This window comes from Benincasa hispida, chromosome 10 (assembly GCF_009727055.1).
Source record: "Benincasa hispida cultivar B227 chromosome 10, ASM972705v1, whole genome shotgun sequence".
In the NCBI taxonomy this organism is placed as follows: domain Eukaryota; kingdom Viridiplantae; phylum Streptophyta; class Magnoliopsida; order Cucurbitales; family Cucurbitaceae; genus Benincasa; species Benincasa hispida.
This window is the reverse complement of record NC_052358.1, coordinates 13169746-13184961: the sequence shown is the minus strand read 5'-3', so window position 1 is coordinate 13184961 and position 15216 is coordinate 13169746. Positions and strand designations below refer to the sequence as shown.

General features: G+C 38.2%; 1 protein-coding gene across 1 annotated transcript; it reads left to right on the top strand.

Annotated features, from left to right (window-relative positions):
* Nucleotides 1-3008: 3008 nt before the first annotated feature.
* On the top strand, nucleotides 3009-3707 carry LOC120088932. The gene has a single exon (XM_039046369.1). It carries the CDS (start codon nucleotides 3009-3011, stop codon nucleotides 3705-3707), a length of 699 nt encoding a protein of 232 aa, XP_038902297.1.
* Nucleotides 3708-15216: the final 11509 nt, after the last annotated feature.

Below are 15216 nucleotides of genomic sequence, written 5' to 3'. Positions count from 1 at the left end.
TTTCCATCATCTGTATTCATCTTCTTAATCTTTCATTCACACCATGTATCGAATGCTTAATCTTAGTATTAAATGTTATGATCATTTCCATTATCATCTCTCTGTCTATTTCTGTTCATCCATAACCCATTTTCTCCATGATGTTTTCCTAATTCCCTGGGTAATTTGCAAGAATTAAGCAAGTAAATTAATTTGTGTTAAGGAAATAATTATGTTTAGCTAAAGCATGCTCGACGACATCTTCACTTGTGAGAGCAGAAGTAAAGATGTTATTCCGCCTATCGAGAGAGGGTTGGAAGAATGCATTAACTAAAGCGAGAAATACTTCCAGAGATGGAAGAAACCTTGCATTCACCACGTTCATCCCTGTTTCACCATAGAGATATGGGAACACGGCCGATCATCGAGAGCTGTACACCAAGGGAAAGCGGAACCTTAGTTGCATATTTAACACAATCAACAAACTTGCGTTGTTTTTACTAATTACTCTTTCTATTTCTGATTCATCCATAAAGACTTGCCATCGTATATCACGATCCTTTATATAACTTCACAGTCAGTCTCGACCTCAGTATCATGTATCATGTATCGTGTATCTTAGATCATATTAGTTTAGAATTTTATTTTCAACGCAACTTTATTTTCATCGCACTTTAGATCCCTGTATAAACTCAATTCGTTATTAATTGTAAAAACCGGTCACATATATCACAAAAGTAATGCATTAATGAAAACAATCCCTGTGTTCGACCTTGGATTATTCTGAGAAACTTGCGTTGGAATTATACTTGGTTTCAGTGCAAGGAAACTTGTGACACACATTACTATATCGCATACTACAAGCATACCATTAACAACGCATATTTAGCAGTAGTATCGCCTACATTCTCTTTATTGCAAAGCACTTGAGTGCATATTTAGCACATCATCTATCATCACAGTGCATGCATAAGAAGGAAGCAATTTTATGTCATCAAGTTTATGGCGTCGTTGCTGGGGATTGGTAACGGTTAGTGTTGAATACTTTTGTGGTATTTTGCAGGACAGATCTCTTTGTACTGGCTGTTTATCGCGAAGAGCAGTCTGATGGTTTATGAGTACTGGAATTGATCTAGAAATTCTAAGTTGACCCAGAGTTCAGGTGTATTTTTCGCGCAAGAGCACATCAGGACCAAGTTAGGCGAAGAGGAAACATGGCAGATAATAATGAGGCACCCGAAGGAAATCAAGAGGTGAACCGGCCAGCGCAAGATTCTGTATTTCTTGCTGCTGACCGCAACATCCTAATGAAGAATTATGCGGCGCCGAACTTCTATAACTTCTCGCCCAAAATTTCCAGACCCATGGTTGAGGAGAATGCAAGTTTTGAGATAAGGCCGATAATGCTTCAAATGATTCAAAATGCGAGACAGTTCGAAGTCTACAAGGAGAAGACCCACATGCCCATTTGACCCATTTCGTGGAAATATGCAACGCATTCTCCATAACTGGTGTGACTCCAGAAGGAATTAGATTGTATCTCTTCCCGTATAAACTGCGAGATGAGGCAAGGAGAGCGCCGAATGAAATCAACGCATGGGATCAGTTGGTTGAGAGATTTATGAATAAATTCTTCCTTCCACCCGTCAACGCAAGGAGAGGGAGGGATGTGTTGAATTTCGAACAGAAGGGTTATGAAATTTTGAGCACCGCCTGGGTGCGATTCAGGCAATTAGTGAAGAGTTATCCGCATATCGGGATTCCCAATTGTGTTCTGATGGAGACAGTTTATAATGGCCATGATCGATCAACACAAGCAGTTGTTGATACCTCCGCGGCAAGAGGATTAATGGACAAGTCATATGCAGAAGCAAAGATCATCTTAGATCGCATTTCGCGAAATACAGATGAGTGGTTAGATAACAGGTATGAGGAAAGTGGTTCGGAGCAAAGAAGAGTAGAAGATGCCATTGTACCAGCTGATACAATGAACACCTGGTAGACCAGATGACCACAATGACTTCGCTCCTTCAGACTATTGCTATTCAACAAGGACATCTCTCTCAAGGATCAGCGCAAGCCAATTCGTTGACACACGTGGCCACAATAAATTGCGTTCAATGTGGAGAGGGACATTTAGTGGAAGTCTGCCCGTGGAATCAACAATCCGTATACTCTGTCTACAATGAACCTTTCAGCAACACTTACACCCCTGGTTGGTGGAATCACCTAACTTTCAGTTAGGACGGGAATCAGAGCCAAAGTAATCATCAGAGCAGTTATCATGGGAATCGAGGCAACCCTCCAGTTTTTAGTAATCAAGATCACAGCCCAGGTAATTTTCAAAGTATATCACCCTACGACAAACCGTTCTTTTCTAACACCTCTTATAGTACCTCGTCTTTGGAATCGTTATTGAAACATTATATTGAGAAGAGCGAGGCGATTAAGCAATCGCAAGCTTCCTCTCTTAGAAATTTAGAGGAGAAGATTGAACAGCTTGCGATCGAACTTAAGAATAAAGCGTCTGGTACACTGCCTAGCAGTTTGGGAGCATCGGGGCCACGTGGTAAAGAGCAATGTCAAGCAGTGATATTGAGAAGTGGCAAGACAATAGCCTCCATGTCACCAGTACCGGATACAGTAACAAGACCAATCCTAATCCTTGGGGATGTGGCAATACATCTAAGAAATTATTCCTACTATAACAAAAATTGAGAAAATATTCCCTTTTAACCATCGACGATGATCAATCAACCATTAATGACAAAATTACCAGTTCAGAAGAAAGTACATCTACAAAGGATGAGTCTCAGTAAGACTTAAATTCAAAATCATTGCAACTTCCACCTACAACACAGCAAGCATAGAACCCCAATGAACAACCAATTGAACAGGAAGTACGGCGAGATCCTCCACCTTTCCCGTCCAGGCTGAGGAAGAAAGATGATAGTAAACAATTTCAGAGGTTCCTGGATGTTCTCTGACAACTACATATCAACATTCCCTTAATAGAAGCTTTGGAACAAATGTCGAGCTATGTGAAATTCCTCAAGGACATACTTACTAACAAGAGGAAGATCGGGGAGAATGAAACGGTCGCATTAACATATGAGTGCAGTGCACTGTTTCAAAACAACATCCTCACCAAAATGAAAGATCCCGGGAGTTTCACATTGCCCTACTCAATAGGGGGAAAGAAGGTCAGAAATGCGTTATGTGATTTGGGGGCGAGTATAAACCTAATGCCCTTGTCAATCTTTAAAAAGTTAAATATTGGCAATGCAAGACCAACCACAATTACATTGCAGTTGGCCAATAGATTAATAACGCATCCTGAAGGCAAAATAGAGGATGTACTTGTGCAAGTAGATAAGTTCATCTTCCCTGCTGACTTTATCATATTAGTCTATGAAGCTGATGTTAAGGTGCCTATCATCTTGGGTCGCCGATTTCTTGCAATAAGGCGAGCACTGATCGATGTACAGAAAGGAGAACTCACCATCAGGGTCGATGATCAGCAAGTTAAGTTCAACGTTCCCAATGCATTGAAATACCCCAGTGATATGAAAAATTGTCAATATGTTGAGGAATTGCAGGAAGAACCTTGGCACGAGCCCTTAGAAGAGTTGGAGGAAGAAGATTTTGGAATCGGCGCAATGTGGGAGGAGAATTGTGCCGCAAGTCAAATTGAGTCAGATTTTGAAACAATCAAGTTATCTGAATGAACAACGCAACATACTAAGCCATCTTTAGAAGAACCACCCATGTTAGAGTTGAAGTCGTTGCCAATGCACCTCAAATATGTTTATTTAGGAGGCAATAACACTTTACCGGTTATTATATCTGCCTCGCTAAGTAAAGAGAAGGAGGATGCACTTATCCAAATCCTGAAAAACAACGCAAAAGCTTTGGGATGGACCTTAGCGGATATTCTGGGGATTAGTCCTTCGTATTGCATGCATAAGATTCATCTGGAAGAAGGAAAAACATGATCTATAGAAAGGCAACGTCGATTGAACCTTGCCATGAGGGAGGTTGTGAAGAAAGAGATAGTGAAGTGGCTTGATGCAGGTGTCATTTACCCCATATCAGATAGCAGCTGGGTAAGCCCAGTGCAATGTGTTCCAAAGAAAGGGGGAATGACGGTCGTCACTAATAGCAAGAATGAGTTAATTCCCACAAGGACAACTACAGGGTGGAAAATATGTATGGATTATCGCAAATTAAATCTGGCCACAAAGAAGGACCACTTTCCACTCCCGTTTATGGATCAGATGTTAGATCGACTTGCTGGGAATGAATTCTTTTGTTTTCTTGACAGCTACTCAGGGTATAACCAAATTGCGATCGTGCCGGAAGATCAAGATAAGATGATTTCACGTGCTCATTTGCCACATTTTCATTCCGTCGCATGCCGTTTGAACTCTGTAATGCACCAGGTACCTTCCAGAGCTATATGATGGCAATATTTTTAGATTTCTTGGAGGAGTCAGCTGAGGTAATAATGGATGATTTTTCAGTTTTTGGCAATACTTATGACTCCTGTTTATCAAATCTTGAAAAAGTCTTGAAGAGATGCGTTGAAATGAATCTCATTCTGAATGGGAGAAATGTCACTTTATGGTTGAAGAAGGAATTGTCCTAGGTCACAAAATATCAAAGGCGGGATTGGAAGTTGATCAAGCAAAAATTGACGCAATTTCTAAGTTACCACCACTAGTAAATGTGAAAACACTTGGAAGTTTTCTGGGACATGCGGGGTTTTATCGAAGATTTATCCGCAACTTTTCTCAGATTGAAAGGCCCCTAAGTGCGCTCCTCGAAGCTGACCGCGAATATNAAGGCCCCTAAGTGCGCTCCTCGAAGCTGACCGCGAATATGATTTTGATGAAGCATGTGCTGAAGCATTCCACACACTGAAAAATGTGCTCATCACCGCACCCATTCTGATTGCGCCAGATTGGACGCAACCGTTTGCACTGATGTGTGACGCTAGTGGATACACAGTGGGCGCAGTTTTGAGTCAGCGCAAAGATAAGGTTTTGCATCCTATATATTATGCAAGTAAAACGTTGAAGATGTGCAAGAAAATTATACAACCACGAAAAAAGAAATGCTCGTAGTGGTATTTGCGCTGGAGAAATTTCGATAGTACTTGATTGGAACAAATATTGTGGTGTACACTGATCATTCTGCGATCAAATACCTTATGACAAAGAAGGATGCGAAACCGAGACTGATAAGGTGGGTGTTACTCCTACAAGAATTTGACCTAGAGATTAAGGATCGGAAGGGCATCAAGAACCAAGTCGCAGATCATCTGTCAAGGTTAGAAAATTGCGAGGTTCAGGAGAAAGAAAAAGACATTGAAGAAAGATTCCCTGACGAACTGCTGATGTCGGTATACGTTAATGTTCCATGGTATGCGGACATTTTAAACTTCATTGTTTGTGACCAAGTACCAGAAGACTACACATACCAGCAGAAGAAGAAGCTGAGACATGACGTCAAGTTTTATTTTTGGGACGACCCCTTCTTGTATCGACTTGGACCTGAGCATGAGACCAAGCACATTTTGGAGCTTTTTCATGAGTCCCCTTATGGAGGACATTTTGGGGGGCAGCGGACCGCCGAAAAAGTCCTACAGAGTGGCTATTTTTGGCCGACACTATTCAAGGATGCCCACGCCCATGTTGTGCAATGCGATAGATACCAGAGAACCGGGAATATGTCTAGAAGAAATGAAATGCCCTTGACTTCAATCTTGGAAATCGAATTATTTGATGTATGAGGAATCAACTTTATGGGCCCATTTCCACCTTCAGAAGGTCATCAATACATTTTGGTCGCGGTTAACTATGTATCGAAGTGGGTTGGGGCCATCGTATGTGCTAAGAACGATGCGGCCATGGTGGTGAAATTTCTCAAGAAGAACATCTTTACCCAATATGGGACGCCCCGGACCTTAATCAACGATGAAGGCTCACATTTCATCAACCGCATGATCACCAACCTGTTGACAAAGTTTAATGTCAGCCATAGAGTTGCAACCGCATATCACCCACAAACCAATGGGTAGGCAGAAATTTCTAACAGTGAGATCAAAACTATATCTGTCTCTTATACACATCTAGATGTGTATAAGAGACAGACCGCATCATCACCAACTTGTTGACCAAATTTAATGTCAGCCATAGAGTTGCAACCGCATATCACCCACAAACCAATGGGTAGGCAGAAATTTCTAACAGTGAGATCAAAACTATCTTGAAGAAGGTAGTCAGTACCTACAGGAAGGATTGGTCACCTAAGCTCGATGACGCACTGTGGTCATATAGGATTGCCTTCAAAACTCCAATTGGCATGTCCCTATATGCTCTGGTCTTTGGAAAAGCTTGTCATCTGCCTCTCGAGTTGGAACACAAGGCAATGTGGGCAAGCAAGAAGCTAACTTTGATTTAGCAAGCGTGGGGAAAGTCCGAAAGTTGCAATTGAACCAGCTAGTCGAATGGCGAATGAACACCTACTAAAATGCCAAGCTTTATAAGGAGAGAACAAAGAAATGGCATGATGACCGCATACGCAACCAGACATTCTTCGAGGGTCAACAGGTACTTCTGTTTAACACGCATTTGTGATTGTTTCCAGGGAAGTTGAAGTCCCGCTGGTCTGGGCCATTCCGCATCAAGACTATCTTTCCTCATGACGCAGTAGAGCTAACAACCGATTATGGGAGTAACGCATTCAAAGTCATGGTCAACGAATTAAGCCCTACTTTAGGGATGATGTGGATCGACGCATGGAGACCGTCGACTTAGGCAAGCAGGATTGACCGCTTGCGGGGATGCTAATGCGGTAACTTTGAAAAACTCTTTCAATCAGCATCCCTATATCTATGTTTAAATGCTTTCTTTACAGCTTTCATTTACTGATTTTTAAATTGTGTTATTTACTGCTTATTAGAATTAGCCCTTACTGCTTTACGCGTTTACTTTCAATTTAATTGTGTATTTCCATATCTTGTTTAATTTCTTTACTTTTATGCATTAGTAGCGCTGTTCTTAAAATTTCTGTGAATGACTAAACCGATGAACACCGTAAAAGTCTTCTCGACTTGTGTTATTGATGAATTAAAAGAAAAGAAAAAATAAAAATTGGTATGCATTGCGATGATGGGTGCATCTTGTGATAACATGATACACTTTGCGTCCATCCTACTCAAATGCATTGCGCCGAGGGGTGTGTTGCGCTCGTATGTATTTTTCGCCCGCCCTTAGCGAAAACTCACTATGTCGAGGTAGTGTTATGCCTGTAGAAATACCGTGCCCCCGTCCTCTAGAATTGCACTGAGCTGAGGGGTGTGTTGTGATGATACATGCGTTGTTGCCCGACCTCTGCAAAAATACATTTACGTTAATGGAAGCGTGGTGTTAATTTTTAATCGTGCACCCGTCTGAATCAAATACAAAAAGATAATTTCATTCATTATTTTCTATGTATAGAAGTTCTTTGATTCTTTGTACATACTAAAATTTTGTATTGCGTTATTTGTAATTCTTTACATACTTGGTTAATTTTTAATACAACTGAGTAGCAATTCTTTCCGTATGCGTTAGCCTCTTATTTATCATTCTCTATCAATTATTGCGATGTTCTTTATCTTCTATCTTGCGTTATTTATTGCGCTGCCATGATGAATTATATGCATACCCTTAGAAACATTTCCCACATTCTGTATTTTCTGACTAACACTTAGATAATTCGTAGAAATAGCACTGCTTTACCTTTTATCCTTCAAAACTCTGCTCAAGCCTTCTTTTCAAAATTTTGACTAAGTGTTTGTCTATTCTGTCCAAAACAACGCAACAAGGACCTTGCGCATCTCTAAATTTGGGGGTGGGGAATGTCTAAGCAGATGCGATCAAGTGGATGTGGTCATTAAGAAAATGCGTTCATTATTTAAAAAAATAAAAAAAAAGAAAAGAAAAAAAAACATACAAAAAACTTCGATGTCAGCGCAAGAGAAAATCAAAATCCCAACCTAATAAGAGTTAAGTCGTGAAAGGAACTTGCTCATAGTTGGATGTTCGCATGACACCCGTGGGAGCAAGCCAAAATGAAGGTGGGTTTCCAAGAATGACGCAATATGAAAAGAAAAGAAGAAAAAAATATGAGAGAAAAAATATGAGTATAAGAGACAACTCCTCTAACCAGCAAAAAGTTGAACTTAGCTGAAAATCAAGAGTTGAAGTTGAGATTGGCACACAACCGTAGTTGGATGTTCACATGACACCCGTGGGAACAAGCCAAAACGAAGGGTGTAACCATGATCAACAGTCTCTAATTAAATAACGCAAATTTGACCACCGTATACGAGTCGTATCAAGTTGTTTTTGCATGAAGAGGTAAACATTCCTTTTAAAATAAGAAAGGAATTTTTTAGTAGAGATTTGTTGTATAAAAGAATAAAGTAAGGCTTCGTTATGAATTATCAAGGATAGAAGGAAATTGCGTTGTTAAGTGATGTTGCCTAGGTGGAGCATTCGGAGCAATCAATCGATGCAAAATTTAGGATAAGAACTGAACAATATTGCTTTAATGAAGATATGCTTGAGGACAAGCATATATCTAAATTTGGGGGTGTGATAACTTGTAGAAATACAAGTTATTTATACTGTTTTATTTAGATATTGCGGCTAAAAGAAAGAAAAGTTGCATCGATAGTGTAGAAATTGGCTAAGAAATGCGAGAATTATAAATTGTCCTCAATACACCCACTGACACCATTGCGATGATAGGATAGAATGTTTCAATTTCTGTTTTGTAGGAAATCAGTCACTGCATGCGTTCACGGCTCAAAGATAAAAAGAACAACGCATCTACGTCGCATTGTGCTCATCAATCGAGAACAAAGAGACGATCAACGCAATGACAGCGCATGCGAAAATCGATCAAGAGCTTTGCGATCAACGCAATGTCAACCGCATGCGGTAATCAAAATCAATTCTACATGCGACGATCGATCGAAGATGTAAAGAGCAACGCAATTACGGAGGATTCTGACACGTGTGCAACTTTTAGTTGTGCATTTCTAATGGGTTGATTACATAACAGAAGGAATATTCACTCCACCATTTCAGGAACTACCATAACCATAAAGTGGGGACCATAATGCAAAGAGTCAAGCGTCGCTTATAAATAGCTTCAGCAATTCCATTGAAAGATATACTTGACACGTGATCCGATCTTATACAAACTCTTTGATTCGATCTCTACTTTCCACGCTCACTGGCACTCTCTCGAGCTGACCAGGACAATCTTCTAGCATCTTCTCTCTTCTCTCACCTCCGCCTTCTAAGTATAAGAAAACTATGAACAAAGTCTAACTATCTTCTATATGGTGAACTCACTATACGGCTCAGCTGGAATAGAATCGAACCAAACTCCTTTAACGAAGGTGGCCTTCGGTATTTATAGAGTTTCAGGGTGAAGAGCTTTTTCTCTCAAATGATTGCATTGATGTGATGTCATTAATTCTCTATCTGATGCACCGAATAATTGTCACCGAAAAGTTGAATGTACTTGCTACAGTGTGTCGTTAACGGCTTGTCAACTTAATTTGGAATCGACCGTCATCAACTTTTTGTCCCATCGTGATTTATTAAGTTTTCACCTTGATGCGCCGGCTCTATGCAACCACCTTCTTGAGTAGATTTTCGCGAACGCAAACGACCGCATAGTCTTGCGGTCGCAATCTCTTAATGCGCTAGGACGCTAATTTCCTTGGATCACAATTCTGCCTTACGCCAACGCATTTTCCTGCACAAAATGCATAAGTTAACTGCTTTAATGCAATAGATGCATCCGATCGCAATGTTCTAAACTTAATTATTTTGGGCGCAATTTTATATATTTTTACCGTCGCAATCCTTCATTGTTTATTATCTTTTCTGCCCGTTATTACACCCCCAAATTTAAAACAATGCTTGTCCTCAAGCATAACTAAAGATTTTATCTAGAAAGTCGACCACCTTCTTCTTTCCTAGATTTCTCAAGATTGCCTTATTCAAATCCTATGTACCAAAATCTCCTTAATTCTTATTCAGGTCTCTTCTTAAAATATTTCTAAAATCTAGGGACTGCAAGTTTAACCTTAAAAAAAGCATTACTTGTTCCCAGGGCATCGCATGATTTATTTCATATATAAAAAAAAACCTTTTCAACTGGGGTATTTTCAAATGATTTTTATCCTTGTGTAATTTAGATATTTTTTCTATGACCTTGTGCTGATCCAAGTACCTAGCCTTCGTTTTGGCTTGCCCCCACGGGTGTCATACAGACATCCAACTACAAGCAAGGTGCTCTTTCTCAGTCTAAACTCATGCCCATTTGGCAGCGGAGTTGCGAACATTTTATTTATGTGTTGATCATGATTTCTACCTTCGTTTTGGCTTGCTCCCACGTGTGTCATCGGACATCCAACTACGAGTAGGATTTGATCGCAACGTTATGATTTTTTTTTAATGCCTAAAAATAGTAAGGTTGAAAATGAATACTGCACCCCCAAATTTAAACGCAGCAATGTCCTCATTGCTGAAAGATTGAAAGAATTCATGCGATGCTCTTAGGAAGTTTCGTAAAAGTGAGTTTGAAAAAAAGCTGGTGGACCACTAACTTCTTGAAATATTTCATGAATTGACTGTCCTAAAATTAAGTTGAGTCTAGTGCATGTGAAAAATAGAGGCATGCGTTTCATCATTGAAATCATCATTGGAAAAGAAAAATAATACGGTGACTTACTAAATTAATCAATGTATAAGATCGCACCGACTAAAGAGATGCGATCATAAAATTATCAAAGTTAAAGTGAGATGGGATAGTGCAAAATCTGGAATAAACAAAGTCAAGGAAAGATACAACCCCCAAATTTGCTCTGTCGCCCACATTATGTGTGATCCCATCCTCCTTTACGGCGAACTGCTTTCTTCGATTGCGATGGCGGAATAAGCTAGTTGCATCTTTCGTCTTTCGTGTAGCTCCTCCGCAATCGTTCACCACGATCGTTGCAAAGAAAAAAATCGAGAGGGTCAAATAAAAGACAGAGTTAACATTTTTTTTAGAAAATAATAACTGATGCAAAGGTTAAAGAATTGATAATGACTATAAAGAGGTAGAATTGAGTTCATGAATTGAAAGTTTCAAAGGATACTTCACAAAAATTGCGTCCCTGATGAAATTGAATCGCATGATTGTGCAGGGACCGCCCACTTCTTTTTCAGTCAGAATTCCTCAGGTGCACAGAGGTGACCTTGCGATGCAAGTCTTCTCCACGATATATTTTGACTCTTTGCCCATTGACTTTGAATACGTTGGTCTCGTCTTCATTGGATAACTCAACCGCGCCATGCGGGAATACCTCTCTGATTATGAAGGGTCCGGACCAGCGTGACTTTAATTTCCCAGGAAAGAGTCGTAGCCGCGAATTGAATAATAAGACCTTTTGTCCGACTTGAAGATTCTTCTCGCATAATTGTTTGTCATGCCAGCGCTTTGTGCGCTCATTGTAGATTTTTGCATTCTCGTATGCGTGAGTTTTCCATTCCTCAAGCTCGACCAACTGAAGTTTCCTTGCTTCCCCCACGGCCTTTAAGTCAAAATTTAGCTTTTTCACTGCCACAGTGCTTTATGCTCCAGCTTAAGCGATAAATGACATGCCTTTCCGAACACCAGCGCATACGGAAACATGCCTATAGGTGTCTTATAGGCGATCTTGTATGCCACTAGAAGAAATTTGGGCTTTAATGTCGGTTGGAAAAAGTGAAATCGGATGTATAATGTCGGTTTTAAAAAAAACTTATCTTTTATGTCGGTAAACCGATATTGAAAATGGGCTTTAATGTCGGTTTAAAATCGACGTTAAAGGTGTAATTTTATTTTTTTTCTTATTTTATTAAATAATAAAACCCTATATCCGCCGCCTCCTTCTCTCTTACGCCCAAACCCTATCTCGCTCGCCCATCCTTCACCCTTCTTCGCTCGTCCGTCGATCTCCTTCATGATGTCGCTCACTCGTGTTCGTCATGCCATCAATCTCCTTCAGGCCGTTGACGTGAATAAGGACTATAAACCTCGTAGTCTCCGATGTTGAATGAGGTAAGTTTGAGCAGTGTTGGAATTTTGATGTTTTTGTTGATTTTCATTAGTTTTTCAATTCCCCCAACTTTTGCTGTTTAACTTCTTTTTTCCTTTCCATACACATTCTTTCATAAAACCATTTACAAGGTTATTCTGAATAATCTTTGATTTCAAATGATAAAAGCAGCAAGTGAAAATTTTGATATAATGTAAACTATATACATGTTTGTAAGCAAATTTTTTTTGAATTCATTGTTTAGCTTGTAAAATGAGTTTATTAATTACCAAATTGTAGAAGATTTTAATTTTTTTTTATTATTATTATGTTGATGACATTTTGTTCATTTGATTTTGGTTGCTACAGTTTTTCAAGGATAAAACCAAAGGAGAAGGGGAAATTTTATTAGGAGTGTTACTTACTAGTAACACTCAACAGATGATGTATATTTTACTTTTTCTTATATAAATTCGCAATTTCTATAGATTATGTTAATGGCATTAATTGACTTCTCAATTGTTGTTTGCGATAATGCCTGACTGAATAAAACCCAATAGTTTTAGTATAGAGAGTGTGAGATTGTTGGATGGTTAGGGTTGATAATTGAAGTCATTTTTAGCTTGTCCACTTCAGGAAATGACATCTCCCAAACTTATAGAATAAGCCCTCTGGTCATTGAGATATGTTCAAGCTTTTACTTCTAAGTTGTAATTGTTTCTTGTTTGTACTTATTTTTCTCTCCTTTCAGGTTTTTTTTTTTTTTTTTAGTTACTTTCTGGTTTAATCCTCTCCTATTGGGATGTTCTGCAAACCACCAAATCAAATCCATAAATTGACATCCAACTCTCTCTCTCTCCATAAACTTTTTCCGTGTCAAGCTGGTGGTGTGTTGAGAATTGGATTCTCCTCCACCTCATTGGGAAGCCTTAGTTTTATTTATTTGAGATTGTATTGGCTTAATTCTATTATGTTAATGGTTCTTATAGATAAGATGGTTCAAAACTAGTAGGATAATTTTGATTCCTTTTGCTAAATGATGGAGAACTCTGATGATATTGAGGCTTGAATTCAGCAGACTTTAAATCTTTGTTTGGTTTTTGTGAGTCATTATTAGGTATGAGCTTCAAATTGAAAGGGCCAAACGAGTAAGAAAGATGAAAGTTTCTTTTTTTTTTTTCCTTTTCATAAAACATGGAAAATGAGGTGATGTATTATGCAGCAGTTATCAATATAGCTCCTAATTGGTATGCCTCTTTTATTTTGCTTAATAGATGTATGGACTAATTGGATATTGGTTTCACTATCTCGTTTTCTCTATGATTAATTCGCTTGAAATTAAAGAGTGCAAACTTTGGATTGTTAGTGAAGTACGTTTTTAGCCTTTGAGTTTGCTTGTTCAACTGCATATTTAGAATTAAACATTTGTTGCTTTCAGTTAGATATTACTTTATTTTTTGAACACAACTTCTTACTTTATTATTCAGAATAACCTTGAAATTTTGTTTTTTGGCTTTTCTTTTCATCGATAGGAATTGAGTCCTTAATATTGACTCATACAAAACACGGTCTAAGGACACGGTTTATTGTGATATTTGTTTGGATTGATATTTGTTTTGATTCAATACTTGATTTTGAGTGAAGTTTTTCATTTGTTAGGTTCAAGTTTGACGTGTTTTGATTCTTGGGGATTTGGAAGGAAGATAGGAAGATTGCATTGGACGTGTTTTAAGAAGATTGACAAGTAGAGAAGGTGCACCCAACACAAAAAGGACTTCATAACAACATTAATAACAAGGACAATGTAATATTTATAAGATGCTTATCTTAAAAGTGTATTTGTTCTAAATTTGTTGATGTTTCATATTTTACAATCATAATTTTATGCTTTTAAATTTTCCCTTGTTATTGTTTTTTTTTTTTTCTTCTGTAGATTAAGTTGCATATTTTACAATCATGGATAAGTCATGGATGAAAATGAATAGAATGTTAGCTGAGTATAGTTTAGGGGTCGAGGTGTTTATTAAAAATGGTTTACAACATTCAAATATATTGATTGTCATGAGTTATCCATGTTTGAAGTGTGTTAATGCAAAGACTCTAGATGTGAACAAAATAAGAGAACACTTATTTTTTAATGGTATAGATCAAAGTTATCAAACATGGATTTTTCACGGTAAAACCTGTCTCTTATACACATCTAGATGTGTATAAGAGACAGTATGAATAAAATAAGGGATCACTTATTTTTTAATGGTATAGATCAAAGTTATCAAACATGGATTTTTCACGGTAAATCATTACCGATTAAGAGAAACAATGAAAATGTGTCTACTAGTGAAAGAGACGAAGTTGATGAGGATGATGTTGATGTTGATGACACAATTGGAATGTTTAAGGCTGCATATAATAACTATTTTAGTGGAAAATCCGATAATTTTGAAGAATTATTAGATGATGCGAAGAAACCATTGTACCCAAATTGTAAAACTTTTTTTCCAAAATATCTACATTGGTAAAGTTATATATGTATGTTCATGTAGAACCTATCGAATGACCCTTCTTATCGAGCGACTTTATGGAAAGAAGCAAGAAAAGGAAAGAATAATGAATACTTTGATGAAGTTACTCGAGAATGTGCCGATCGGATTGAAAGTATATATTATGCAAAATTTAAGATGATATATATATAAGTTTAAGTGATATAGTTATTGTTTGAAAATTGTAATATGTTTTACAGGATAAATTGGCTGAAGTTCATGAAGGTGAAGATGTTCTCACCGAAGCATTGGGTACGGAAGAACATTGGGAACATGTTAGAGGAATGGGTGATTTTGTTTCCCATTCTCAATATTTCAAATTAGTAAAACCAATGTCCTCTATGAGCCAAGAAATTGAAGAAGGCTCTAGTCCAAATCATCACTCCAAATCTCATCAGTCTAAAAGAACTCACAGCAGACAATCTCATCAGTCCAAATCATCTGTTGGAAGTGTTGCACTAAGTGCATCTAAAGAAGATACTGAGAAGATGTCTAAAGAAGAAGATACTGAGAAGATGTCTAAAGAAGATTTGGAGGTAATTTATTTATTGTGACTTTTAAATT